The sequence below is a fragment of the Panthera leo genome, chromosome F3 (genome assembly GCF_018350215.1).
Source record: "Panthera leo isolate Ple1 chromosome F3, P.leo_Ple1_pat1.1, whole genome shotgun sequence".
NCBI lineage: Eukaryota > Metazoa > Chordata > Mammalia > Carnivora > Felidae > Panthera > Panthera leo.
The window spans coordinates 60,575,141-60,602,295 of NC_056696.1; the positions used below are offsets into that span (position 1 = coordinate 60,575,141).

Consider the following 27,155-nt stretch of genomic DNA (forward strand, 5'->3'; position numbering starts at 1 on the left):
CTGACATTTGTTGTCGGAGACAGCGAGTAGTGTTCCTTTCATCTCCACTGAGGGGTGTCAGCTTAAATTATGAGGGATCGCTCTGGCCTGCATCTGGGTGTGGGAGCCTCTGGCAACAGAGAGGGGCCCTCCTGCCTCTCCTCCCACGGCTTTGCTGTTTGAAGGTTCCTCTCCGTCTTCTACTCCCCAGTGCTCCTGCGGGTCCTGGGAGGAATTTCCTAGCTCTCTTAGAACTTTTTCTTTCTCTCGGACAAATCGATTAAGGGTGTATTTCAGGCGTTGTGTGTTTTTAAAAAAATTTTTTTTTACATTTTATTTTTGATAGAGACAGAGCGTGAGCGGGGGAGGGGCAGAGAGAGAGGGAGACACAGAATCCGAAGCAGGCTCCAGGCTCTGAGTTGTCAGCCCAGAGCCCAGCGCGGGGCTCGAACTCACAGACCATGAGATCATGACCTGAGCCGAAGTCAGACATTTAACCGACTGAGCCACCCAGGTGCCCCAGGCATTGTGTATTTTTATGGAGAAGTTGGGGTCAGAGTCAGACAGGCCTGGCCTTGCTGCAGGAGGAGGCAGGGAGCCTCCGTGAACATCCCAGGAACAACCTGGAAATTCCCCAAGACAGTTAGAGGGCACCGTTATGCCCGCAATATTTACAACACAGCAGATAAAAGCGGGGAGGTGGTTAGCCATGGCCTGAGTTCCCCTTGGCAGCTGGGTCGTGGCACCTGTCGGCACTTTGAGAGGTGCCAAAAGGCCTCTCCGTGCTCGGTCTTCATAATCTCCCTCGCTCGGATCTGCCAGGACACCTGAAATTCCACAGCGGTGACTGTTTGGTTGGAGGCGTTTTGTGTTGAGTGCATCTACGTTTTTGACGGTGGGAGAGAACAAACACATCAAGCTCTGCTAATCATGGACTCCTCCGTGTCACCTGGGTGCTTCCTGTCCCCAGAGTCAGAACCCGAAAGACTGGGACGTAGGGTATGTCAGTTTTGATGGAAAATAGGAGGAGGTCAAGAGAGGTCTGGACGAGGGGCCAGCAAACTGTGGCATGCAGGCCTAATCTGGCCTGGTGCCTGTTTTTTGGAATACTGTTTTATTGGAACACAGCCACACCTGTTGTAGTGTGGCTTTTGCACTACCATGGCAAGGTTGAGTCATTGCAGTAGAGACTTTAAGGCTTTCGAAGAGTAAAATATTTACTCTCTGGTCTTTTACCAAAAAAAAAAAAAAAAAAAAAAAAAAAGTTTGTAGGCCCCTGGCCTAGAGCATGAAGGCCTCTCAGAAGGCAAAATGTGGGACCTGAGGGAACAGAGAGAGAGAGAGAGAGAGAGAGAGAGAGAAATTAGTAGCAGAAAGGAGGAATAAAATAGGGAGAAAGTGTACCCACAAAAGCAATAGAAACCCCAGAGACAAATCTTAATCTCCTTTCTGTCCTCCCCCTCCTGCTCGTCCTCCCTCACCCCCGGCCCCCCTCTCCTTCCTCTTCTGAAGACAGATGTTTTCGTCTCTCCTCTCACAGGGGTGTGGGGAGGATGAATGAGACCATCGGTGCTCTCCACATCCTCCAGAAGTGGGCAGCCGGGGTGATCCTGGGAGGTAGTTCTGTTTCCCCCTCCCCATTGTTCAGGATAGAATAGCGCTCCTGGGGAAGGTGCCCGTATCCCAGACAAGCGGAGATACAGATTCAGCGACACGGGGCGGGGGGGCCTCCGCCACCCTGCCTCTGGGGCTCCGAACAGATCTCAGTGGTTAACGTCTTCCTTCTGGAACCAGCCCAACCGCTCTCCCTCCCTTCACCTTCCTTCTCGCAAGCACACACTCACATTCTGCAAAACCCAACTCGCAGCGTTGGCTGGGGTCACGTCTGCCAAGAGAGAAGTGAACGCTGGCTTCGTAAACCCTTAACTCAGACTCCCGAAAACAGGCAGCTATTATTAACAGAAAACATGTGTCTCGATCAAGAATACTTCTTTTATGTTGGAGTAGTGGTCATGATGATGGCGATGATGATTTACCAAGCACCTGTTACCTTCTACACCGCGCTAAACCTTTTACACACGTATCATCTCATGGAACTCCAGTGACGCTGTCACTTCCCCTGATGAGAAAATGGAGCCTTGAGAAATTTGGGCCAACACACATCCTAACTGGTAGAACCCAAGTTTAAGCCTGAGTTTTGGGACTCTCGAGCCCATGTGTTACCTATACCGCATTGCTTTCCCAAATGATGGCCGCGGAGATGAGCCATCATCAAGGAATCTAGCATGACTTTAGACTTTACACATTCAGTAGTTATGTTTTCCCAGTTATCAACAAACATTTGCGTCAGGCTGCGTGAGGAATGGCTTCAGGAGAATCAGCCTGGCTCCAGAAGACGTTTGCAAATACCGCTTTATGGACAAAACTGGAATAAGATAGGAGGTTTCTAAATTATAAAATTGGATTTGATGTTTTTTTAATCTGGGATAAAATGGTTTATATTTTCCAACTCCCTTTTTTTTTTAAAAATTAAGCTTCTCTTTTTGATTCCAGTATAGTTAACGTACAGTGTTCTAGGAGTTTCCGGTGTACTATGTAGTGAATTGTACAATCGCACTCTGGATCTGCCAGTCGTTTGTTCCAGACTTAACCCCTTTTAGTCTCTGGACTTAGAGGAGATCTGTATGATCCTGGGGGTGGGGGTGGGGGTGTCGGCCCATTTGCAAAGGAAACTCACTGAAGTCCTCCCTGTTACCAGAGGAGCACCCTCTTGACCCTGAGGAATCCACCAGCAGACAGAATTATTGGCCTCGTGGAAGGAACTGGCCTCTGCGGGGTCTCCGAGCAGTGGATGTTGGGTCCATCAAGGGTGAAGGTGGGGAGTCGGCGGCTTCTTTTTTTCCTATGGTCTCTCTTCTTGTGGGGTCTTTTTATTTGCCTGTGGCTTTTAGTTCTTCTGTGCTTGGTTTTTCCTTGCCATTCTGAAAATCTCCTTCTCGAAAGATCCTCAAACCCCTTGCTATGGAGGGATGGCTGAGGTCCGCTGACTGGATTTGCCCTGGGAAGAGCCACCTCCGAGGGGAAGATGCCAGAGTAGCCACTCCTTGTCATGCGGTTTCTTCTTCTTCAGTCTTTCTGGGCCTTTCCCCTGTACTCTCCAGGGGAGTGAGGCAGAAAGGAAAGGGTGTTCCTTCCACTCAATGTCGAGCTTCCTATGCACCAGGACCGTGTTAGTTGCTTTGCCCACAGCAGCACTGCCCCTGAGTCGCCCACGGCTGGGCACTATCGCCGCAGGGGTGCAGGTGGGGAAACCGAGGCACAGCGCGTGATGGCACTCCCATAGCGCCGTGTGCTTACACTGGGGGGCCGAGCTGGATGGAGCCCCAGGTGTGCCTACATCAGACCCGTGCAATGACATTGAAAGGGCCATGCCCTCAAGGTGCTCAAAGCTTAATGCTCCTTCATGTTCCAAGTGTACGCTTAAATGTTCGTAGACGGAAAAGGCCGTTGTCCTGGAACATTCCACAAAAGTCGAAACTGGGATGGCACGTGCAGATGAGTATCCTTTACGGAGGACGGTGGGATGAACAAGCATGTGCAGCTCCCACACGGGGCGGGGTGGGGGGTGGGTGGTCTCGAACGGGAGCAGCGCCAGGAGACCGGAGCCCTTGGGACAAGGCTCTCTGCTGGAGGAAAGGAGACAGCTGAGCGGTGTGAGGACCCGGACAGAAACGAGGTTCTTGTTTGCGTGATGTGAGCACATAGCTGCCAGTGGCTTTTAATGCTGAAAGAAGGAAAACGCCTCCTTCACACGGGGACTTCCCGGACCCTGAAGCGTCTTCTCTGGAGTGTGAGGTCTGTGGGCTGCAGGAGGTAGCCTGGGAGAGAACGTGACACGCGCTGAAGGCTTCACTTGCTTCCGAAGTTCTCTTTGTATTGGTCACTGCTCATCAAGGAATCCACATAAATATAAACAGTTCCTTTGGTAATTACTTATTCTATACCGGGGCAGTTCTATCTACCCGTGTTGCGTGCATTCCGCAGGTAATCGAACGCTGGTCCTCTTACGGCCTTTGGAACAGTAGTATTTTCTGTCTCCTGACAGTGGCTCGAATTTCAGACACAGTGTCCAGGAAGTTATCCAAAATTTCTCCAGGTCCAGACTTAAAAAAAAAAAAAAAGACATCTAAGAAATAATAAACAGTGCTTATTGGACATTTATTATATGCCAAGCAGTATTTTTTTTTAAAGTAGCCTCCATGCCCAACATGGGGCTCAAACTCACAACCCTGAGATTAAGAGTCGCAGGCTCTACTGAGCAAGCCAGCCAGGTGCCCCCAAGTAGCATTTTGCATGTTTTGTGGGTGACCCCATTTAGACCTTCCAACCCCGATGCAGTAGGTTCTCTTCAATCCCAATTTTGTAGATAAGGAAACTGAGTCAGAGAGTGTTAAGTAACTTGCCTAAAGTCGCACAGTTAGGAAGTGTGGAGCTAGGACAGCCATTCCGGGAGAAAGTTCTGAGCTGAAATGGTGGGCTTTGTGGTTTCTGTCTTTGGATTTTAGAAGTATTTTCCTTAGCCCCTTCCTTTCGAGTCAACCCCACGCAGGTTATCGCACTCACATATAAAGCCATCCTGGGAACGTGGACCCAAGCGCCTTGTTATAGAATAACATACAGCTCCAGGAAGCGGCCTCGAAGAACTTAACACATTGTTCTCTGCTGCTTTTAGGCAAAAGTGATGATGAAGAAAGTCTCTGCAAGTCAGTCCATGGCGCAGGGAAAGGAGCCGCTGAAGACGGCAAGGACCATAAGCGCCCCAAACGTCCTAGGACCATCTTGACCACCCAACAGAGGAGAGCATTCAAAGCCTCATTTGAAGTTTCCTCCAAGCCGTGCAGGAAGGTACGGGGGTGGGGGTGGGGGTAGGGGGCGGGAAGGAGGGAGGAAAGGGGGCCGGGCCCCCCTGGTCTGTGTGTACCCTTCACTCCTCTGGGGTGTTGATGGGTGCACTTGGGGGTCAGGGCGGTGGGGGAGGCGGTTCAGATCGAGCCTGTGCAGGTAGCCTGCGGCCCTCCTGGAGATTCTAGATCCCTGATGCTGTGGCCAGGGCCATGATGGAACCTCCCTGTACTTGTGTGCACGTGTACCCATTTCGCTTGGCTGCTTGCTCAATACATGGAGAGCAGCAGGAAGGATAGGAACAGGTACCAGTTGGGGGTATAGACCCAGAGGCTATAACAAAGGCAGTAAAAACACAGTGGTTTGTGGAATGTATTTATTTACCTATTTTTGGTCTAGTATATTCCACTTGGAGTGGTGGTTTGGGGGTTCATCCACGTCTCAGTTCGTTCATTTCCGCTGCTGAACGGCATCCCACCGCGTGGCTGGACGTACCACGGTTGGTTTGTCCGGTCATCTGTTGATGGATGTTTGAGTTGTTTCCAGTTTGGGGCCGTTACAGATGGGGCTGCCGTGAACGTCTGTGGTTTAAGGAGGTGGGAGTTCACTTCCATCGTCTGTCACAGTCCAGAGGTGAGCAGTCTGAGACTGGCAGGGAGCTGTATTATCCGTCATTGGTTCCCAGGGGCCGCGTTAGCTGTCACCATCGTTTCCAGCCACCATGGTGGAGAAGGAGGGTGTAGAGGGCAAGCATTTGCCTATTGAAGGCGTGCCCCGAGATCCCCTGTATCACTTTCTCTCATCCGTGGCGGCCAAAATTGAATCCCGTGACCGCGCCCTCCCGCAAGTGGGACTGGAAGATGAGTCTATCTGGGTGAGCACGTGCCCTGGCGCAGCTTGGGATCCACCTGCTAATAGGAGGGTGGGGGGATTGGATATTGGAGACAATAAGCAGTCTCTCCCACAGAGAGCCACACCCATTTATTAAGCACCCGCCATTTAATGACTGCCTGCTGTATGCTGAGTTATGTTACGTACGCAGTACAAATAGGAAAACTGTTTTACTGAAATTCGTGGAGGAAATACATTTTTCGAAAATCTAGCACTGTTTCTCCTGTGTCCCTCTTAGTCAGCTTTTGCTGTAATAACAAACAAAATCTCAGTGGCTCCAGCAGACCTGGCTTTCCTGCCCCGGGACGGTGGCTTGGCTGTGGCCCAGCTGGGCTCAGGGTCAGGCCTTCTCCACCTGTCTCTCTGGGGCTCCAGGCTGAGGGACCAGGCTGTTTTCATGAGGATGGCGGGAGCCATGTCCCACCAGGCAAGCCCACCCCCTTGGATCACACGTGCCACTTCCTCGCACATCCCGTGGGCCAGAGCAAGTCACGTGGCTAACTCCGTGTGAGGCGTGGGGAAGGCCCACCAATTGGAGCAGCGGAGGGAGGGTGGCTCTTTGCGAAACAGTAATATCGTCTGCCATGACGTGTGACCTCTGACAAGTGTCCCTGCAGACCTCTTTCCTTCTGTGTCCTTGTGGCTCCCTGGGCTTCAGGGGCGGTGCTGGCAGGAAGTGAAATAGCCCCAAAGTAGGCTTGCCCGAGGACAAATGATCACCTCCCTCGTTTATTACTTATCCTCCATGTACTAGACTCCCAGCCTCTGTGTGGCCCTGTGCCCAGTGCTTGTCCCCGGGCAGGCTGTAGGCCGCCGGCGGGGAGGAGACGCACATGCACATAACTAACACCGGGGAGGAAGCGGTGAGGACCATACCGGAGGGGCAGCCGGGAGCCGTGGGAGCCCGGGGAAGGGAAAGGTCTCTTCTGTCGGGGGAATCAGGCAAGGCTTTGTGGAGCAGGTGGCTTTTTGAGCCGGGCCTCTGAAACACGGATGGGGTTTCAGCAGGTGGAGGTGGGGCTGGGGCCCACTGCTCTCTTAGTTGGCTTAGCAGAAGGATGTGCTTTAAAGATCCCGTCTCATCATCTCCCTTCTCCTAAGCCTCGGCCCAAGTGGTGTGATGAAAGGGGGAGCCCTTCCCAAGGTCCCCAGGGAGCTGTGCTCACGGCTGTGCTTTCAGTCCCCTCTCCGCCCCAGGACGTAAGCCACAGGGCAGCGGCTCTCGGGCTCCTTCTTGGGAAGGCTGTGCTCTTGGCCTCTTCCCTCCTGGCCCGCATCTCACCACGTGCCTGCACGGAGGGCGGCTTTTAAACCCATCTCGTCATTAGAGGGACCCTGACTGTCCTGTTTCTGCGAGGCCATGGCGCATGTGCTGTGCCAGAGCCGACTGCTTCGCTCTGCCAGATTCCAGAAGGCTCTTGACTCACTCAGGGTACGGGAGTATGAATGGCCATGAAACGCCCAAACCCCCCTAGAGCTATGAGAGACCAAACTAAATATTCAGGTCGATGAATTCCATTGGAGGAGAACAAGAGAGAGCCATTTGTTACATAAAGTGATTCTCACCCTCCATCCTTCTTAAGTAGGTTAGTCCACATGGAACTTCGCTAATGTTCCAGAACCGTCCGAAGGCCTGATTTCCAGAGTAAGAGAAACTGAGAAACGCCTCTTGGAATGCACATCTAAATTATTTATTCCCCTCTTTGTTCGCCTGGTGAAGGACCTCTCTCCACTTGAAGGGAAGCAATGGTCTTGCGTTTGGGATCAGGCTGGACCTTAAACACTAGCCGGCAACCATGTAAGATGCAGCCGGCCGGCCTCCCTATGCACCGTGTAGGGAATGTTCAGCTCCTCCTCTGAGATGCCAATGTTTCTGTATTTCTGATGTTCAAGGTGAGGGAGACCCTGGCCGCAGAGACAGGGCTGAGCGTCCGTGTCGTCCAGGTGTGGTTCCAGAACCAGAGAGCTAAGGTAATCTGCTTCTTACCGCTGTCTATCTCTGTGTGGCTCATTTCCTGAAATAATACAATAGGACTTCGTACTTGCAGATGGGTTTTCCAACCAGAGCTTGTTGGACAGATTTTCTAAACAGAACTCATAGGTCTCCTGACCAGAAATTCTGTTGAGGGTCCCCTGGGTGTCCCAGTCGGTGGAGCATCTGACTTTGGATTTTGACTCAGGTCATGATCCCAAGGTTGTGGGATTGAGCCCCACGTCGGGCTCCGTGCTGAGTGTGGAGCCTGCTTGAGATTCTCCCTCTCTCTCTCTCTTTCTCTCTCTCTCTCTCTCTCTCGCCCCTACCCCCTGCCCTTCTCGCCCACTCATGCTTTGTCTAAAATAAAATAAAGTTAAAAATTTAAATGAATTCTGTTGACCACAGTCACGTCAGCCACAGCAGCCCTGCAGAAGGGGAAGGAGAGGGCGTTTGTTCTGGTGAAATGGTTTTGATTTTCCTGGTGGCCATGACTATGAATCTGGCTAGCCGTCTGCCAGAATACAAAAGCAGATTCTTTCATTCACCTTTATTTAACCCAGATACCGAAGTTCTTTTAAAATTGCAAAGAGAAACCTACATAGCACACAAGTCTAAGGTGATACCCTGGTACAGTAGGATGAATGCCTTTACTTACCTCTCCCAGTGCCCCCCAAATACACCCCAACCATCATATTGTCCTCTGGATCCTACCAAGGTCTGTACTGCCCTGCCTCGATCATTTATTGGTTTTCTGCCCCTAAAAATGCATGTGGCCCATGGCCCATATGTTTGGGGTCCTAATCCATAGTAGGTGATCCGTTAATATCTCATTATCTGATTGTGATTGGTTAAGATAGCACTGCCCTAACTGAATTCTTTAGAATAGGGCACTTGATGTGTATTCAATCCTGAAAGGACTCCACGTTTCAATAGGATTAAGAGACCCCATAGCCTAATGTGTTCGGGAAGCAGAGGAGTTTGAAGCCTTGAGAAATGTTGCAGGAGAGACCTTTTTGTTTGCTTGTTTTTCTTAGGGCCTCATGGAGCCCTGACTTTCCCCAGAACACAGTTTGGGAAGCTTTGGGTTAAAATGTTCCTTCTGGGAAGTCTTAGTATTAACAGGGTGCTTTGGGAGACCAGCTCCTTACCTGGAGGCACGGATCTCCTGGGAGGCATCTCAGACACGGGGGCCGGCAGGTGGGGGAGTGGGTGGGAACCGCCTGGGGGCACATCCCAGGTCACACCCTGTGAGTCAGCAGCCTCTTGCCGCACATCTAAGCCGGGCTGCGTCCCGCATCCCCACGCTTACACCGCACGTGAAACTGTCACGGCATGAGCAGCAAGGTTTATCAGCTCAGAGGAAGTCCCTGTGCCTGGAAGACCAGCTTCCCAGCCCGCTGTCTTCCCAGGGCTGCAGGTGCAGAGCCCGCAGCGGCCCCGGGCAAACTTGGGGCTCCTCCAGCTCGGCTCCCTTCCTGAGTCCGAGCGCGGGACGTCCCATGGTCCCTCTGCTTTGCACACAAGGCTGGCCTGCTGCCCGTCCCCTGACTCTAACCCTGCGCCCCCTCCTCATCAGATGAAGAAGCTGGCCAGGCGACAGCAGCAGCAACAGCAGGACCAGCAGAACACCCAGAGGCTGAGTTCCGGTAAGCGGGGGCGGGGGGGGGGGGGGGCGGGGGGGGGGGGGGCCCTAGCCGGGCCTTCCGGGGTCCAGGCCTTGCCCACTGCCTGGCTCTTTGAATGCCACTTCTGGGCTCCGCGAAGCCCTGTCCACACCAAAGAGAGTGGCTCGTCCGCTGGGGACGGAGCCCGGGGGATCTGGGAGAGGGTTGAGGGCACCCGGCTGAGGCCCGTGATGCTGACTGTGTGCAGAGCCCCCAGGACTGTGGCCGGACTCCCCCGGAGCCCAGGATGCACCCAGATCTTTCTCCTTCCTGGCAAATCAGCTGACAGAGGACACCCGTGTGGTTGACCCCGTCCCAGAATAACATGAAATAGTAAAAACAGGGGCGCCTGGGTGGCTCAGTTGGTTGAGCGGCCGACTGCGGGTCAGGTCATGATCTCGCGGTCCGTGAGTTCGAGCCCCGCGTCGGGCTCTGGGCTGACAGCTCAGAGCCTGGAGCCTGTTTCAGATTCTGTGTCTCCCTCTCTCTCTGACCCTCCCCCGTTCATGCTCTGTCGTCTCTCTCTGTCTCAAAAATAAATAAACGTTAAAAAAATAAAAAAGAAATAGTAAAAACAGGAACCCCCTGCCTCGTCGGGCACGTGTGTAGATCACAGAGTGCTCTCGTGCTGACCTGAGTCTGACAGCACCCCCACCCGGGGGGGCAGAGAAGTACTTTCTCCCCATCTCACTGATGAGCAAACAAGGGCGCTGCAGGGCTGAACGTGGTCCTAGAGGAACAGGCGGGGGGTCGGGACCGGAGTATGTTTCTCTGATTCTGAGCTCGTCTAGGCCACGCTGCCCCGCCTCCCCCCGCCTGTGTGCCCCTTTGTTTGTTGCTGTTGTTTTTAATGGGGTGGTTGTGAGGACTGGGCAGGGAGTCAAGAGCGACAGGCTGTGGCACCCTTCAAGGGAATTAAAAAAAATAATAATAAAAAAACTACTCTTACACCCGTGTCACTCTTAAAGGGATATGCCCCCAATGGCCACCCGGTGGGATTCCCTGAGGGGTCTGTTTGTGCCCAGAACAGGAATTGTCAGCCTCCAACGTGCACAGAAGTCACTCGAAATTTGATAAAATTCAGATTCTGATTCTTAAAGTCTGGGTAGGGGCTGAGATTCTGCATTTTTAACAAACTCCCACTGTGCTGGCCCGTGGACCGCAGTCAATGGGCCGTGGACTGTGAGATTGTTCTCAGGCCCCCAGACAGGGCCCCCTGTCCTTGCGTGGACTTGCCTCGTGCTTAATACCTGGGCTAGGCTCAGTCTACACTCGGGCTCTTGCAGCACAGAGTTCTCTTGGCTTCTTCTCTTCTAGGCCAAACAGTGTCTTCATGGCAAGATGGATATTCAGAGAGAGGGAAAACAAGGACATGGGCACTGGGGAAGGTTGGAGGGGCGAATTGGTCAGGAGACCTGAATACTGCCCCAGCTCCACCCCCAAAGCTGTTTGATCTCGGACCAGCCTTTCTGTCTCCTGGAGCCTCAGGCCACCTGTCCCCAGGGTGGGATAATCGCACCTGTCAGCAGCGTTGCCTTGGGCCCCTGGGAAGTTCAGAGAGGGTCACAGATAGGAGAGGGCTTTGGGAAGAGCCACACACGTTGGCTCCATATAGGCCAACACCCTCGAAGGGGGAAGAATGCACGGAGGCATTATGAGAACACAAACTCAGAGTGCTTGGGACTTGGAAGAATTCAAAGGGCAGCTCCTAGGCCAGACTTAAGTAGGCAGATGCTGGCGGAAAATAGTCTCTGAGAGTTAATGGAACCATGTTCAGAGGACCACAGGGTAGAGGCAGGAAGTGAGGCCCCTATTCTCTGAAACTTTATACACCAATGTAGCAAGTTGTTCCAAAACACATTCACACGGTCTCATGGAGTCTGCCTGTCAGCTCCTTGAGGTCAGCTGGGCCAGTGTCATGAACCCCACGTAACTGACGGGCCCCAAGTATAGTGATTCTGGAACGATCTTTAGATCCATCACCTCCAGTGGCTGCCAAACTTGTGTGTATCATCAGACGCGTTTGTTTTGTGATCTCTTTCAAGGAAGCTCTCCAAGTTCAACTGCACCTCCCCGCCCTTACTCTCCAAGGTTGGTCCTGATAGCCCTTGGTAGGGCACAGGCTGGAAACTGCTGATGTCACCTCATTCCTGACCATTTCATTAATGAGGAAGCCAAGACTCAGGACATATAATGATCTTGCCATGGCTAGATCTAGCCAAGATGACCCTCCATGAGTGTCACCACCCGGTGTTCACACCCTGTGTGGTTCCCCCCCGACACTGATGAGGGGTGACCGAGGGTGTGGCTTCTGAGGCTAGGTCACAAAAAATGTGGCGGTTTCTGCTTTGCGCTCTGCCGGATCCCTGGCTCTGAGGAAGCCGGCCGCCATGTTGTGAGGATGCTCAAGCAGGTGGAGAAGATGGTGTAATGGGGCGATAACGGGATGGCAGATACGGCGTGTCGCCCTCCAAGTCTGGGGCTCCCTGTATCACGTGCACCAGCCCCTCTCACCCTCTTCTCCTTATGAAGCTGCAGCAAAGGCCAGTGCTGGACGGGAATGCTGGGCAGTGAGGGGTATGAAGTTCAGAAGATGTGCTCGGCTTTCTCGCCCAGCCTGGGGTCCTGGGCTGCACATGGAGCATGATCTGCCTTCTTCTTTGTCCCCCAGCTCAAACAAATGGCGGTGGGAACGCTGGGATGGAAGGGATCATGAACCCCTACACGGCTCTGCCCACCCCACAGCAGCTCCTGGCCATCGAGCAGAGCGTCTACAGCTCCGACCCCTTCCGACAGGGCCTCACCCCCCCTCAGATGCCGGGAGACCACATGCACCCATACGGTAAGATGGGCCCCGGCCCCACAGGGACCGCTCACGGCTCGCTGGCGTGGGTCTCTCCTTCCCTCCCAAACACACGTGTGCAGTTCCCGGATGCCCAACGAAGCTACAAGCAGAATACGTGCCCGGAAGATGCCGCTGGGTCGTCTAACCAGCAGCTACAGAAGAAAGACCAGTACCCACGGTCATCAGTGATGTTCCCACTTATTCTCCTTTTCAAAGATTCTTGTTAAAGTAGGAGGTTGTACTTTGATTGTAAACCTGTTCGCTGTGATCGAATTTCCCTTCTTTCCTTTCACACCAGGTACCACATGTTTGCCAGCACTGCCGGCCGTGATGTAGGCCGAAGGCCTTAATTAAGCAAACTTTTAGACAAAGAAAGAAAATACAGAAAAGCGCAGAGAGCAAATTTTCTAATGCAACTGATACTACTTAGGTGCTCTCAATTAACTCCTGAAACATAACCTGACTTGGGAAGTGAAAAGTATCCACCACCCCCCCCCCCCCGCCCCCGCAACTTCCACTCCACCAAAACTGGGGTTGCTTTAAATGCCAGGTGTTTAGATGGCTTAGCCTCCCCAACTGTCAAGCTTGCTGGGCGGACAGCAGCTGGGGCCTGGGCACTCTGATGGAGTGGGCGAGCTCTGGAGCGGAGGTCTGAAGTTCAATCTCAGGGCCAAATACACTTTTAGACAGAGGAGGTCAGTGGCCTATGGAATGCGTCTGTCCTGTGTAATCTGTGATCTGTTACACTGAGAGCTACAATTAAAGTTTTATTCAGCAGGCCTTCAAAACAGGGTGAGAGCGGCGTGCCTCAGCCCACAGATTTTGTCAAACAACTGCTTTCATCAAAGAAAAATTCTGTCTTCCACGTGCTGCATATAGCAGATGCTGATTAAGACCTGGCCCTCTGTAGGGACCTCCCTGACCAACGCCGCTCATTTGCACGTACATTGATATATCCGTGCAGGTAAAACGTGTGGAGGGTCCGACAGACGTACCTCTAGGTCCTTGTCACAAAGATCCCCGAGCTGTTCCACAGTTTGCCCTACTGTCTTCTCTGTCCAGGGTGTCAATTAGTCCAGGGCGGGCCCCTAACCTTGTCTCTTCTGCAGGACACATTCGGGGAGGCAGCAGGCCCTCGGTATGTCTGAGGGGACTTGTATTTCCACCAAGGTCTCTTGAGCCTAATCCACAACGTTGACATTTATCTTCTTACCAGTCGTCCTCCAAGAACCATTTTGGGGGCCGAGTCCTCTAGGAGCCCTGCCCCAGCCCCTCTGGCTGGCGATGCTATGTCCTGCCCGCTCCCCAGCCTTGCTGTGTAGACATTCTGGCGTTTGCTCATGCCGCACCCAGTTTTCACTTTGTCACATCCTCGTTTACACTGTTTTCGGTCGTCGTGCTTTCCACCCGAGCCCCCTAAGGACACGGGAGATCTTCTGTGGACGGGGACTACCTCCCTCCTACTCTCCCACATAGCTCTCCCTCCACCCCGTTCTCAGAATCCACTAGAAAACCTCACGGGGGCGGGGGGGAGGGTGGCGGCTGTGCTCAGCTCATACTCGCTGCACTCCGCTACACTTCCCAGCGCCGAAGGGAGTCCCTGCTTCTGGACCCTCATGACCGTCTCATCTTCATTTCAGGTGCGGAGCCCCTTTTCCACGACCTGGATAGTGACGACACCTCCCTCAGTAACCTGGGTGACTGTTTCCTAGCAACCTCAGAAGCTGGGCCCCTGCAGTCCAGAGTGGGAAACCCCATTGACCACCTGTACTCGATGCAGAATTCTTACTTTACCTCTTGAGTCTTCCCCTCGAGTTCTGTGGCTGGGCTCCCACACGGACCAACCCTACTATGTGAGGGGTTGGCCGGCTGTAGAGAGGGGGAGGCCAGGGAAGAGGTGGGGTGGGGAGGGAGTTCTGTCGGGGATGCTGTTGTATGACGATCTGATGTAGCTCGGCATTTCCAAAGACTGAATATACAATGATCGCGTAGCTTCATGTTTCCAATAAGAGTCTTAGCTTAGGTATGAAGACGTGTTTCTCATTAAGGACAGGGACTTTTAATATAGACATTCTCATGCAAACTAGGTACCTAGAGACTCCTAACAACTTCCCACCGTTTTGGGGAAGCTCTTGTCAAGAGGTGCGTACGTCTACCCATCCATATACCCATAGACAGACAGACGGACAGATAGATGTGTGTGTGAGTGTGTAACCTTCCATACTTTATCATCAAAGTTTATTCCTAATTATGACAGGCACCAACTGTACAGAAAAAGTAACTTTATTTTCCGTGTGAACTATATTTAAGGAAATGCTTGATGCACTTAAGTTATAAAAATGAGATAATTTACTTTTATAAACTTTATTTTTAGTTCGAAGAGACTTGTCGGCAGGGCAGAGAGGCCAGAGGCCTGCTCCACCTGGGCCCGTAGCTTTGAGTGCTCGGCTGAGCTTTGAGTGCTCGACAGAGTTCTGTTTTTGAGAGCGTCACGGGGTCTGGAAAGCAGCTCTGTGCGGCTGACCGTATTCTCTCACGGATTCTTGCTCTCTTTGGGGCCGAATCACAGGGCTCGGGTGGGACCGAAAACTCCTTGATCACGTTCTTAGAAAACGTAAAGCCGAGACTCTTCAGCTTTCTTTTAAATTCTGACGCGTAGCTGTGGGAGGCAGTAGGAAGGTCAGTTCTGCTCTTGAACTTCAGCATCTGTGGGTGTGGGATGAGACTGACAGTATGTACCTACCTCACTGGGGGACACTGAGGCTTAATTCACCCCCAGGACACATGAGCAGGGCTGAAACCAATATCCCATATTTGTTTAAAATACCAGACCGGTCACTGGGCAAAGGGGGCTCCGTGGGGCCGCCCGTAGCCCGAACCCCAAGGGTGACTCTCCCTGCTGTGGTCCCTTCTGCAAAGCCTCGGCTGGAGATACCAGGTCAGGGCAGCTCAGGGGGATGCCAGGGTCCTTCCATGGGGAGGAGGCTACTGCTGAGCAGATGGAAGAGGGCATTGTGGTGTTCTAGAGTGTTCTAGGGTGTTCTAGGGTGTTCTAGAGTGTTCTAGGGTGTTCTAGTTGGGATTGGGCCGACTACGGCCTGCAGGCCTGTGTTTTATGGCCTGCCAGCTAAGAATGGCTTTTACATTTTTAAAGGATTCTTTAAAAAAAGAAAGAAAATATGTGGCAGACTGTATGTGGCCCAGAAAGCCTGAAAATATTTACTACCTATTCTGTCCGCCTCTTTTCATAAAATCTTTGCTGGCCTCTGTTCTAGAGAGTCTATTTCTTAATCAGCCTTCTGGAGCTCTTAGAGGCAGCGGGGATCCAGCGAGGACGCAGGGTTCCTCCCTCTGTCTCGCTTTTCCGACTCAGAGCACAGAAGCCCCAGCTGCCATTGTACACAGGGACACTTCACAGCCTGTTCTCCAGGTGCGGTGCTAGGGGTCCGCTACTTCTGTGCAGGGATGCCTCCTGAGAAAGCAGACAAGATGATGGGGAAGACGGGGGGCGGGAGGGTTGGGATCAGCCTGGGCTCCCCTGAGGGGGCCGTTCGGGCTTGGCCTCGCTCCAGAGGACGTTCTAGGTCTTCAGAGCCTCGGCCACAGAGACTTGTCCCCTTCATTGTCTGCAAGGCCAGAGGGAACACGCTCCCTTACGGTAGAGTCTGTGTTGTGTGATTTTTTTGTGTGTGCTCTTGTTTGTAATTTATGCAAACCACCAAGAACCCCAAACCAGTCTGGCGAGTAGAAGTCTTGCAGGTGCCTACCACTCCGCAGGCTTCTGTAGAGATCCGTCGGAGAACGTAGCAGATCCTATGTGAGTGAGACAATTAGAGATCCTTCCTCCGCTCGTAATGGCATACCGAGATGAAATTAAAAACCTCTTACCAATGAGCTGTCGTTGATTCAGGGGCAGGGGCGGAGGGCAGGGAACCAGGGGGACGCGGGTGTTTTGTCCACAGGGGCCTGGGGAAGAGCATACGGTGATACCGCGCAGCTTAACACGCAGGGAAAGGGGCTCCGGCAAAGCTAAGGAGAAGGGAGCCTTCGCCCTCCCGCCGGGACGGACGCCGAGACCTCGGTCTTTACAAACAGCTGCGGAAGGAGGTCCCGGGCGCGTTCCGACGGCATCGGCAAGTTCACCCGAGGCAGAATGGTTTGCGTTGTGCGTGGGGAGAACGTTCGCTGGGAAATCAGAGCGGTGTCATGGGGCGGGAGAATCTCCCACGGGACTGAAGGGAGATGCCTGGCCGGGATGGGGGAGCCGAGCAAGCAGACAGGAGCTTCCCCCAAAAGTTCTCGGTGGTTTTCGGTGTGATCTATGGGTGGGGTTTACGACCATAGAGAAAAGAGGTGAGGCAACCCTGTGAATGCGAGTGCGGCATTATTCTCCCCATGTTCTCTCGCTCGCCTGGCAAGACCCTCTCCCCCCCCCACCTCCGGCTCACTCAACCCCGTGTGAGAAGCTGGCTCTGCCTCTTGCCGAAGGTCTGGAAGGTGGGCAGGGGGAGCCCACCAGGGAAGGCGGTCTCACTGTGCCCTCCCCCGGCCGCCCCTGCTTCCACCTCCAGCTTCCCGAGAGAATGAGCCCAGGCCCGAGACGGTCCCCAGCACGGTTTGCCTTCTTGACATCTGCTTATCCTCCAGCATCTGTCTGTGCTCGGCCTTCTCAGGAAGCCTGCAGAGCTGGGTGGGGTGTCTGTGCGGGGAGCCCGGCAAGTGCACCTGCTGCAATAAATGCCCCCCCCCCCCCATTTTATAATCATTCCAACACAATAGGAGTTTCTACTTGGCTCCCCGGGAGGGAGTCTGGGTCCGGAGGGCCCCTCTCTTCCACGTGTAATGAAGGCTGGGCTCGTGGCTTCCAAGATGGCCCTGCCGATTGGTTTTCTCTTCTTTTCTCTTTACGACTTCGGGCTAAAAGTGGGCCCGTCCAGGTCTGAATCCCAGGGCCTCCACCTACTAGCTGCACAGCCTGACCGGGGCAGGTTCCTTGACTCTGCCAAGATCCCGACTCCTCGTCCGCAGCACAGACGTGGTTCTTGTCCCTCGCAGAGGTGACGAGGACAAGTGAGGTCGCACAGGTCAAGCACAGAGCCTCGCGTGGGGCTCACAGCGAGCGCCCGATGTGTGGCGGCTACCTCGCCAGAGGCCGGGGTGTTGATGGAAAGCTAAGGGAGTCTCCCACCATGTTTGAGGAAAAAGGAGAAAGCACCCTGGTTTACCCCTTTCACCCCTGGGGTCAGCATAATCACTTCTTCCCCTAACTTCTTTAAACCTCGGTGTGGGTCTCCATATGGCCTGACTCAGAGTTGTGGAGGGTCAGGTTTTTTGTTTTTTGTTTTTTTATTTTCTTGCTTTCATAAAGTTTATTTATTTTGAGAGAGAGGGAGAGAGAGAGAGTGAGTGGGGAAGGGGCAGAGAGAAATGGGAGACAGAGGATCCAAAGCGGGCTCTGTGCTGAGAGGGGCGAGCCCCATGCGGGGCTCGAACCCATAAACCGTGAGATCATGACCTGAGCCGGAGTTGGACGCTCAATCGGCTGAGCCACCCAGGCGCCCCTGTTTGTTTGAAAGGCATTCAGATAAAATTCCGATTCCAAGGACACAGCATGAACCCTGTACCCTAAGGAGAAGCCATCAGGTCATAGGCGATTTGTCCAGCCATCTGTCGTCACCTCAGGACTGAGATGAGAGGGAGGCCCCAGGATCTGAGCCTTTTCTGAATGGCGGAGTTTTGAGTTGACCTGACATGAATCAAAAAATAAGAAGAAATCGGAATGAATTTGTCAATTCCAAACCCAAAGACATCATTTTTAACTGCGCTGCAATGAAATCCTAAGAATTCCTCTCTCCCTCCCCGCCTTCCCAATACAAACACACACGCGCAAATAAATTCAGTTCAAACCGGATGCTAACTCAACTGGAATAAAAGCCAACAATACATTGTTGCCTCGAGTCCCTTTGTTTAGCACATTGTGACATAATGTTCAATGACATGGAGGGGTGAGCTCAAAAGAAGGCCTCCTTGAGGTATTTATCCTGGAGGTACAGGCCCTGTGGGCGGGGCACGTGCCGGATGGGAGGTCCCTGGCCTTAATGTCGTATTTGAGGTTCCCTAGATGTGCAACCTGGGGCAAGGCGCTGGCTCTCCATTCCTTATAAAATGGGGCCAGCGACACCTGCCTGTCTTATAGGTTGGTCGCCGTGAGCATCAAAGGGAACAATTAGGAAAGGTCTCTGTAGGCCGTGAGCTGCTGAGTGTCTCAGCATCTTGTCCCAGGAGGTGCCCGTAGACGGGCGGCCTGCAGAGCCTGGCTTCACGTGCGGTGCTCCCGCCTGGGCGGATGACCACAGCGGGGACGGGATACTCCAGGTCGGAGTGACATCACTGGTTTGCTCCCCCAGCAGCGGCGGGTTACTGCCGCCACGGCCTGATGGGCCTTGTCTCCTCCAGAGGACGATTCTGGGGGGGGGAGCAAAGCACTCTAGGGTGGCCCAGCCCCTAGTGGCCTGTGTATTCGCTAACCCGTCTCTACCTGTGCTGCAAGCCCTGGCCCCCCATGTGTTCGGGAAGGGAAAGGTGGAGCCCGCCCCTGATCTGGGGTGGGGGGAGGGCCCCCCCCCTCAACAACTGTGCAGCTGACCAATCCCAACTTGCCTCTTTCGGCACCTTGTTCCTGAATTCATTCAAGCATTTGCTGAGCACCTAGAATATGCCATGCTGTGGGTCACAGAAGTAGAGGCAGGAAGAGATGTTGACCCCGCTCTCATGGAGATTACAGTTTAGTGGGGGGTGGGGGGGGGGAGAGCCATTAATCAAAAACGGGAACGAACTGAGCTAGCATTTTGTCAAGAGCCACAAAGACTTAGGGCTGGGACAGCAGAGCGTAGCCCCGTGTGACGTCGTGCGGAAGGTCAGAGGAGGTTTCTCTGAGCAAGTGAGGACACAGCTGACTTTATTCATCTCTCCTAGCGCCCTCCCTGGTCAAGGAGTAACTCCGTTTCTCGTCTCTGTAAGGTTTTGTTCTAACTGCCGTGGCCGGAAAGAACATGATCAACCAATGGCCTCCAAGGTGTCCGTTGATAAGGTCTTGAGAAGTTGCCTCAAGTATCTTGTCGTGCAAAACGCCTTCAGAATTGAACTGACACTTGTCTATTGAGCACAGTGGTGGACACTTGCTGTTTTCTGGCCACCCAGCACGTGTTCATGACACTGATCATGTCACCCTGATTCCCTTTAAGGACTCGATCTTCCTTTATCACGTGCAGATTTTATGGGACTGCAAACCAGGTGACTTGGGCTGCTATATGCACGGAGCAGCGGTGCATAACCAAAGCTAAGCCAATATCCCTTTCCAGGACTTGAATCTGAGGGAGGGGCGCAAAGCTGTAAACTTGTTTAGAGCTAGTCCACTTCTGCAGGGGCACCTGCCCAGGTGACCGCACTGCCCACCGCCTGGCCCCCGAGCTGCCCACTCCCCACTTGTTGCCAAGACTGGTCTCCACACGCTCTCTGGCTCTGTGAGCCATCTCCTCTGCTCATCCAGTAGAGGCCCTTGTTTGCTCAAGTTAGCCTGCTTTGGTTTTAGTTGCTTACTAAATCCTTTTAGTCTTTGACTAAAGTCAAAAAATCCTGGCAGGAGCTATATAGCTACAAATGTTGTGGTGTTTTACACTGTAGGAAGAGTGTGTGTGTATGGGGGGTGGGTGGGTCCTCTGGTTTAAATTGGATAGTTGTTACTTCCTTCATTTTATAGATTAGAAACCTGTAGCTCAGAGAAAGGAAGCTCAAGGTTGCAGGGCTAGTTAGGCTCAGAGTTGACTTTCCAATTCATTTCTCTTGGCTCTCAGTTTTTGCTTGTTTCCCCTACCCTGACTTCTAAGTGGCAAGGTACACGGAGGTCCAGAGCACATGCGCGGCCAGGGACTGGGAGAGGTACAAAGAAGTCACGACACTTTTCCTACCTGCCAGGAGCTTACGACCTCGTTGAAAGTAAAGAGCATGCCCTTGAACTCAACACAGATGCCTGTAGATGCCCAGTATCACATGGCTGGCATGGGTGAAGTGTGGAGGGCATTCAGAAAAGAGGCCCTTGGGACAAAGGAGGGGAAGAAGAGGCTCTACCAAGAAAATGGGGCTTGAGTTGAACCTTCGAAGATGGGCTTTGAGGCCATAGACATTGACTTTCTATATAGATGATTTGATATATGTGCTGAGAGGAGAAGGGAGGGCATTCTAAACAAAAGCATCAGGGTGGATAAAAGTGCCGACGAAAGGACACGAGGCATGTTCAGGTGTCAGTGCACGAAGTGACTAATGGTGGGATTAGAGAGATTGGATGAACTTGATGGTAAAAGGTGTCGGCGACAGGAGCGTGTTGCCAGTAAGTCACTAATACAGATCAAAGGCTCCCTATCTCAAGGTGCAATTGTGGCTGCTCGTTCCCATGATTTATTCTCTCCTAAAATGAACCTTCCATTTGTAGCTGCTACAAGGTTGCTTGGAATAAAGCTTGTATCTCTCAACTCCCGTGCAACTAAGTTTGTTCATTCGACCAAGTTCTGCCCAGCAAGGTAAATAGAAGTGTTCTATGGCATCTTTGAGGTAACCTTCCCTAAAAGACAACTGGCATGCGCCCTTTCCCTCTTCTCCGTCACTTTCTTCCCTGTGGCTGTAATGCGGATGCGATGGCTGGAGCTGGAGCAACCATCTTAGGTCATGAGGATAGACCAGGGAGTGGAGGCGACACATGGTGTGACAGGTGGAAGGAGTCTGGATTCCTGAGGACTTCTGGGAGCCCAGCTGCCATTCTAGCCCTGAAGGATCTACATCCTAATTTCTCTCTACCTATACAAATACAGAAATAAACTTCTTTCTTTTTTAAGTTACTGTTGTTTTGCGTTTCTTTGACTCACAGCCAAATCGGATCCTCACTGATGCAATCCCAGTTAGGAAGAAATCTAAGCCCATTTTGTTCCCCTCCTGCTGCTAAAATAAAGAGGGAAAGGACCAGGCCATATACTCCCAGGTGGTGGGAGTCAACTGAGGCCCGGTGGAAAGAAGGTGGAATGATTGTCCTGTGACTCTGGAATTCATGGATAGGTGATCTGAAAAGCACTCACTTTAGAGCTGTGTCCTCTGATCCCTTAAAGAAAAAGGAAGTGAATAAAGGTGGTTTGTTGATTTGCCTGCTTGATCTCAACACACTTCTTTGACTATCCCTCTATATATATTTTATATATTTGGGTGTCCATTTTCTTAAGTTTTCATTTTAATTTTATTTGAGAGAGAGAGAGAGAGAGCGAGCATGTGTATGAGAGGTGCGGGGTGGTGGGGGGAGAGGCAGAGGGAGAGAAAGAGAGAGAGAATCCCAAGCAGGCTCTATGAGCCTGACACAGGGCTCAATCCCATGACCCTGGGATCATGACCTGAGCCGAAATCAAGAGTCAGACACTCAACTGACTGAGCCACCCAGGAGCCCCTATTTCGGTGAAATTTGATCAGCTTACCCGGCCTCCAGAAGTACACTGCAGTCTCTCTGACATACCCCGTAGATAGTATATGCACACTGTGGTATATACATACTGAGTATGGAGTATGTACACGCATATATATTTACATTATTCACACACATATATATGTGCATAGTTTGGACGTGCACACACGCACATATGCACACACACACCTTTACGAGGAGGTTTGGCCAGAAGTCACCGCCCTAGCTCCCCAGGTACTTACTCTTGATTCGAGCTCTAAGCTGCGGTGTGGACGGAGCCTGAGAATGGTCATATGTGTACGTTGGGGATGCCGCAGAGGCGGGGGCTGGAGGGCATCGAGCAGCTCTTTGCGTGTCCTATGATCTGAAGACTGCTTCTTCCAGCCATCTGCTGTTTTGCGGGACGACAGCAGAAGACCGGAGGTTGAAGCAGAACTCCGAGGAAGCTCACTCGTACCCTGAAGAGGAAAGAGGACGTCAAGACACCGGAAGATCCAGGCCCACCTCTTCCATCTCGGACAGGTGTGAGTGGGGGACCAGTTCTCTGGGGCTGGGAGAAGACTAAGGCATCTGGGAGGCCGAGTGGAGCGGATTCATCACGAATCCCGTGCGCGCCGAGAACGAGCTACTCAGGGATTTCAGAGAGAACCTTCGTCCCCTGGCCTCGTGTTTCTGTGAAGAGATTCCCACTGGAGAGATGCTCCTGGCTTCTTCTCTCAGCCTTGACTTGCTTCTCCTCAAAGGAAATGAGAAAGTGCCGGATTGGTGGGTCGGGGAAAGGAGCTCAGAATGCGGACTCAGCTCTGCTGGGTGTGTGGGTCTGTAGTGTCTCTCAGTGGTCTGGACGCAGCCTTCAGTGTTCTTGGTCTATCTACGTGGAGGGTAACTGGGACAGAAGTGGAGTTTGGTAGACGGTTCCATTCAAGAAATTGTGCTTAGGGGGATCCTCTGACTGTGGCTACAGATCTAAGCTTCCACCTTTAATTAGATTTGCCAATAAAGCTGAGTTTCTTTAAAAAAAACCAGAAATCTCCATTTGACTGGTTCCTTTATAATATTTGCTGGTTAGGCACAAAACTTAGCAAGCAACGGAAGTGAAAGCAAACTTAGGAAGTGATGTTCTTTTTTGTTCCCCTAAAAATCCAAAATTAAAAACCCACTACGCGTATCACAAGAAGTTCAGCAATTGTATGGTGAATCTAAATAAAGTGTTTAGGGGCGCCTGGGCGGGCTCAGTGGGTTGAGCGTCCGACTTCGGCTCAGGTCATGATCTCGCGGTTTGTGGGTTCGAGCCCCGCGTCAGGCACTGTGCTGACAGCTTGGAGCCTGGAGCCTGCTTTGGATTCTGTGTCTCCTCCTCTCTCTGTCCCTCCCATGCTCATGCTCTGTCTCTCTCTCTCTCAATAATAAATAAATGTTAAAAAAAAAACACTTTAAATACATTGTTTATTTGTTCATCTACTCAACATTTAAGACAAACTTTTTTTAATGTTTATTTTTGAGAGAGAGAGAGCGCAAGCTGGGGAGGGGCAGAGAGAGAGGAAGACAGAGGATCTACATCGGGCTCCGTGCTGTCAGCCCAGAGCCCAGTGAGGAGCTCAGACTCACAAACTATGATATCATGACCTGAGCCGAAGTCAGACACTTGACTGAATGAGCCACCCAGGGGCCCTTAAGACAAACTTTTTAAGAACAATCTTTATGCCAATTGGTGAACGAAGGAAGTGAGTATGAATTTAAGTTTGAAAGCAGAGCTTTGTAAGAAACGTATCTCTCTTTGTATTCTATATGACAGCCTAAAGTCTAATTTTGGGGGCGCCTGAGTGGCTCAGTTGGTTAAGTGTCCATTTGGACTCAGGTCACGATCTCACGGCTCATGGGATTGAGTCCCATATCGAGCTCTGTGCTGAGTGTGGAGCCTGCCTGGGACTTCTCTCTCTCCCTCTCTCTCTCTGCCCTTCCTTGCTCTCACTCTCCCCTGAATAAATAAGCATTAAAAAAGGTTGACTTTTGGTCCTTCTCCCGACAGGCTGGCTTTCCCTCTCAACCCCATGACCATGTTATAGCGTAGGGTCTTGGGCAGGGCCAAAGTGGCAGAGGGGTTGGAGGAAGGAGCCCATCACATGTTGGCCCTCTGCCCTTCCCCCACGGTGCTTGTAGCCATGGTCAACACCATGGCTCGCTCTTCACAGCTGTCATGGTCCTGACTCACCTTGCAGTACTGTCTCTCAGGCCTTCTGATCGCATCACTAGGAAGCCTGCCCTTACTCCTTCTCCTAATCAGGTCAGGACCCACCCCTTTTAAATGCTTATTTGTTTATTTTGAGAGAGAGAGACAGAGAGACAGAGACAGAGAGACAGAGAGAGAGAGAATGCATAGAGTAGGGGAGGGACGGAGAGAGACGGGGAGAGAGAGAGCCTCCCAAGCAGGCTCCATGCTGACAGTGCAGAGCCTGACGTCGGCCTCGATCCCACGAACCCTGAGATCATGACCTGAGCCAAAATCAAGAGTTGGATGCTTCACCAACTGAGCCGCCCAAGCGCCCCTGGGAACCCCCTTTTTAATACGGGGAAAGCTTTTCTTCCTTATGTTTCTGGTCGAGACACTTAGTCTACATCTCGGATCTTTACTCTTTTGCCTTTAATTCTCTGATGACAAAATAAAATATTTTAGAGATGTGTGTTTTTCTCCCACACTAGGTTCTGGAAATAATATTTCCCCACAGAGTATAATTCTAGCTGGCGAGAAAAGGTTTGTAAATAGATCGTTACGATACAACTGTGCTTTTAACGAAGGTGCACATGCAGAGTTCCATAGAGGCAGAGTGGAGAAGGAGGGTTAGGAATGATGCCATGATGGAGGTGATATGTGATCTGGGCCTTGAGAGATAATTCCAGGAATACAGGGTGGGGAAGAACGATCCAGAAAGGGAAAAATTCGAGCATGAGCGGAACACCCTGTTGAGGGCAAGACAGCCATTGTGGTTAGAGCAGCAGAGGCATGGGGAGGTGGGGCTGGGAAATGGTTGGGGCACTAAATTAGGGCCCTCTTGACTGGGAAGGACCTCAGACGCCTCCTTAACAGATTGGACTTTACCCACTGGGCATCAGAAGTTATTACTCCTCAATCATTTCCTGAGCAGCTACTAGAAAGGGGCATTGCTATGGGAATCCTGTAACGCTGGAGACACTCTCCTTATGAAGTTTAAAGGTTAGCAAGGTGATAAGGCATAGCATTAGATACTTTTAGTATATTTAACGAAATATATGACAATGATCAATCTACATAAGACAAATAAGTCTACAAAGGACGGGAGTGTAACAGAGACCTAAGCACAGATCCCAACAAATCAGGACTCTGACATATCAGCAAACTGGGTCCTACCACCGCCAACTGTTAGATGTTTGAAACATCTTACGGATTGAACATTTTCCTCTCCACGTAGACGTCGACCGTTGGAGAAACAGATACAGCCAAGACAGAAAGGGCTTCAGTTCTTTCTTCTCGCGGGACACAGAGAGAAGGGGAAACCAGCAGGGACAGAGCACAAGCTTTGGACTCAGACGCGCCTCAGTTACCATTCTGCCACTTACTGCCACGCACTCCCTCCCCCCATCTCCGTTTCCTCATCAACAAATGGGGATAAAGATGCCTGCTTGCCAGACGGGTATGGGAGTAGAATTGCAAGATCAGTAGCTTCATGGGACATGGTGACAATTATCATAGTCGCTCTAGAGGCAACGTAAATGGCCTGGGGCGGTGGGGGTAGGAACAGGAAGAGAGAGAAAAGAGGACGAGCCGGGGGGAATCACTTGGTGGTGAAAGTAACAGGACTTGGCCACAGGCAGGAGGAGGAGTGACAAACATTTTGAACCCAAGGAAACTGGAAACAGAGCGATGCCTTTTAAAAATAGCCACGCGGAGAAAATCCTGCCTTGTCCTGCCCTCCTCGGCCCAGGGAGATCACCTACGACAAATAGAAACACGGGACTCAGAAGTGGGTTTGAAGCAGCTGTTGTGAGATGTCAGGTCCGTGTCAGAGCCACTCAAAGGGGGGTTTTCCAGGTGGCCCCTCAGGGGCCTGTCCTTCCTCCAGGGCTGCAGACGAGAATGCTGGCGTAGCAGGAGGCTGGGTGTGGGGGCGTGCTCAGCGATGAGGGGTCTTTGGGGGAAACTTGGCAGGGACAATGGAGGTCCCCTCAGGTGCAGGAGGGTGAAGAGAGGAGAAAGGAGGGATTCAGGATTGACCTTCCTGTAGGGATCGGGACATTCCATCAACAACCCCTCCTTTGTCCTCAGATCTTGCCTGATGGCCAGCCCGAGATTTGCTGGGAGATCACCTTTCAGGTGGGGAGGTCCCCGTGATTGTTATCAGGAGGGGGCAAGAGCTTACCCTGAATGATCTTATGCTAATTACCTCGCTTTGCAAAAGGCAGCGACTTGGAGTTCAATGGAGGGGTTTCTCACCACAGAACAGTGTGGGGCAGAGAGATGACTCCACCGGGTCCCCTGCTAACTTGAGTGTCAGAAGGTAAACTGAGTCTGCCACGTAGATCCATGCTGCCCACCAGGAATACAATGGGAGCCACCCGTGTCATTTTAAATTTCCCATTAGCCATGTTTAAACAGGCAAGAAATAATGAGCGATATTAATTTTAAAAATATATTTTATGAAACCCAGTATATCCCAACTGTTTTTCAACATGGCCCACTAGCTATATAAGTTTATTTAATTTTGAGAGAGAGCCATCACTCGAGTAAGGGAAAGGCAGAGAGAGGGAGGGAGAGAGAATCCCAGGCAGGCTCCCCACTGCCAGCACAGAGCCCGACACGGGGCTCGACCCCACGAACCGTGAGATCATGACCTGAGCTGAAATCAAGAGTTGGACCCTTAACCGACTGAGCCACCCAGGCACCCCTCCCCGTTAGCCACATTTCAAGTGCTCGACAGCCACGTGTGGGGTGTAGCTATCGCATTGGACTGCACATATCTACACAATATGGGTCAAAACAGAACCTCAAACACTGAATCAGTGGCAAGAAGGCGTTTGTAGTTGTAGCTTGAAATGTCTGAACAAGAGGTTCCACGGCAACCGAGGTTTATTAGCATTTACCTGCATTTTACTTGCCGGGGCCTGTATACGCCAAGTTCTCTAAAATTTCTTACATCATCTTTCTCTTCCTCTCTCTACCTCCTTTGACCCCAATGCTTGCTAGAAACAAAACACCAGGAGAATGAGAAAACCAGGACTTAGCCAAGTTTGTACAACATTATGCAGGAGGAATGATGGCAAATAGTTGACTCTGGGCAAATCTGCCCAGCAGCCTGCGCAACATATTTTCTACACTTCCTTGCCGAGTAGCTGTCTGCAAGTTTTGAACTCACTGGGTACTTTCTT

At 51.9% G+C, this 27,155-nt stretch overlaps 1 protein-coding gene across 1 annotated transcript in view; it reads left to right on the top strand.

Moving 5' to 3' along the window:
• The window catches only part of LMX1A (LIM homeobox transcription factor 1 alpha), a 159,532-nt gene extending 143,797 nt beyond the window's left edge, over positions 1–15,735 (top strand). The window contains exons 5-9 of the mRNA XM_042925781.1: positions 4,712–4,884; positions 7,666–7,743; positions 9,324–9,393; positions 12,083–12,253; positions 13,897–15,735. Coding sequence (XP_042781715.1) covers positions 4,712–4,884; positions 7,666–7,743; positions 9,324–9,393; positions 12,083–12,253; positions 13,897–14,057 — 653 coding nt within the window. The 3' untranslated portion in view covers positions 14,058–15,735. The remainder of the gene's footprint in view (positions 1–4,711; positions 4,885–7,665; positions 7,744–9,323; positions 9,394–12,082; positions 12,254–13,896) is intronic.
• The last annotated feature ends 11,420 nt before the right edge of the window (positions 15,736–27,155 follow it).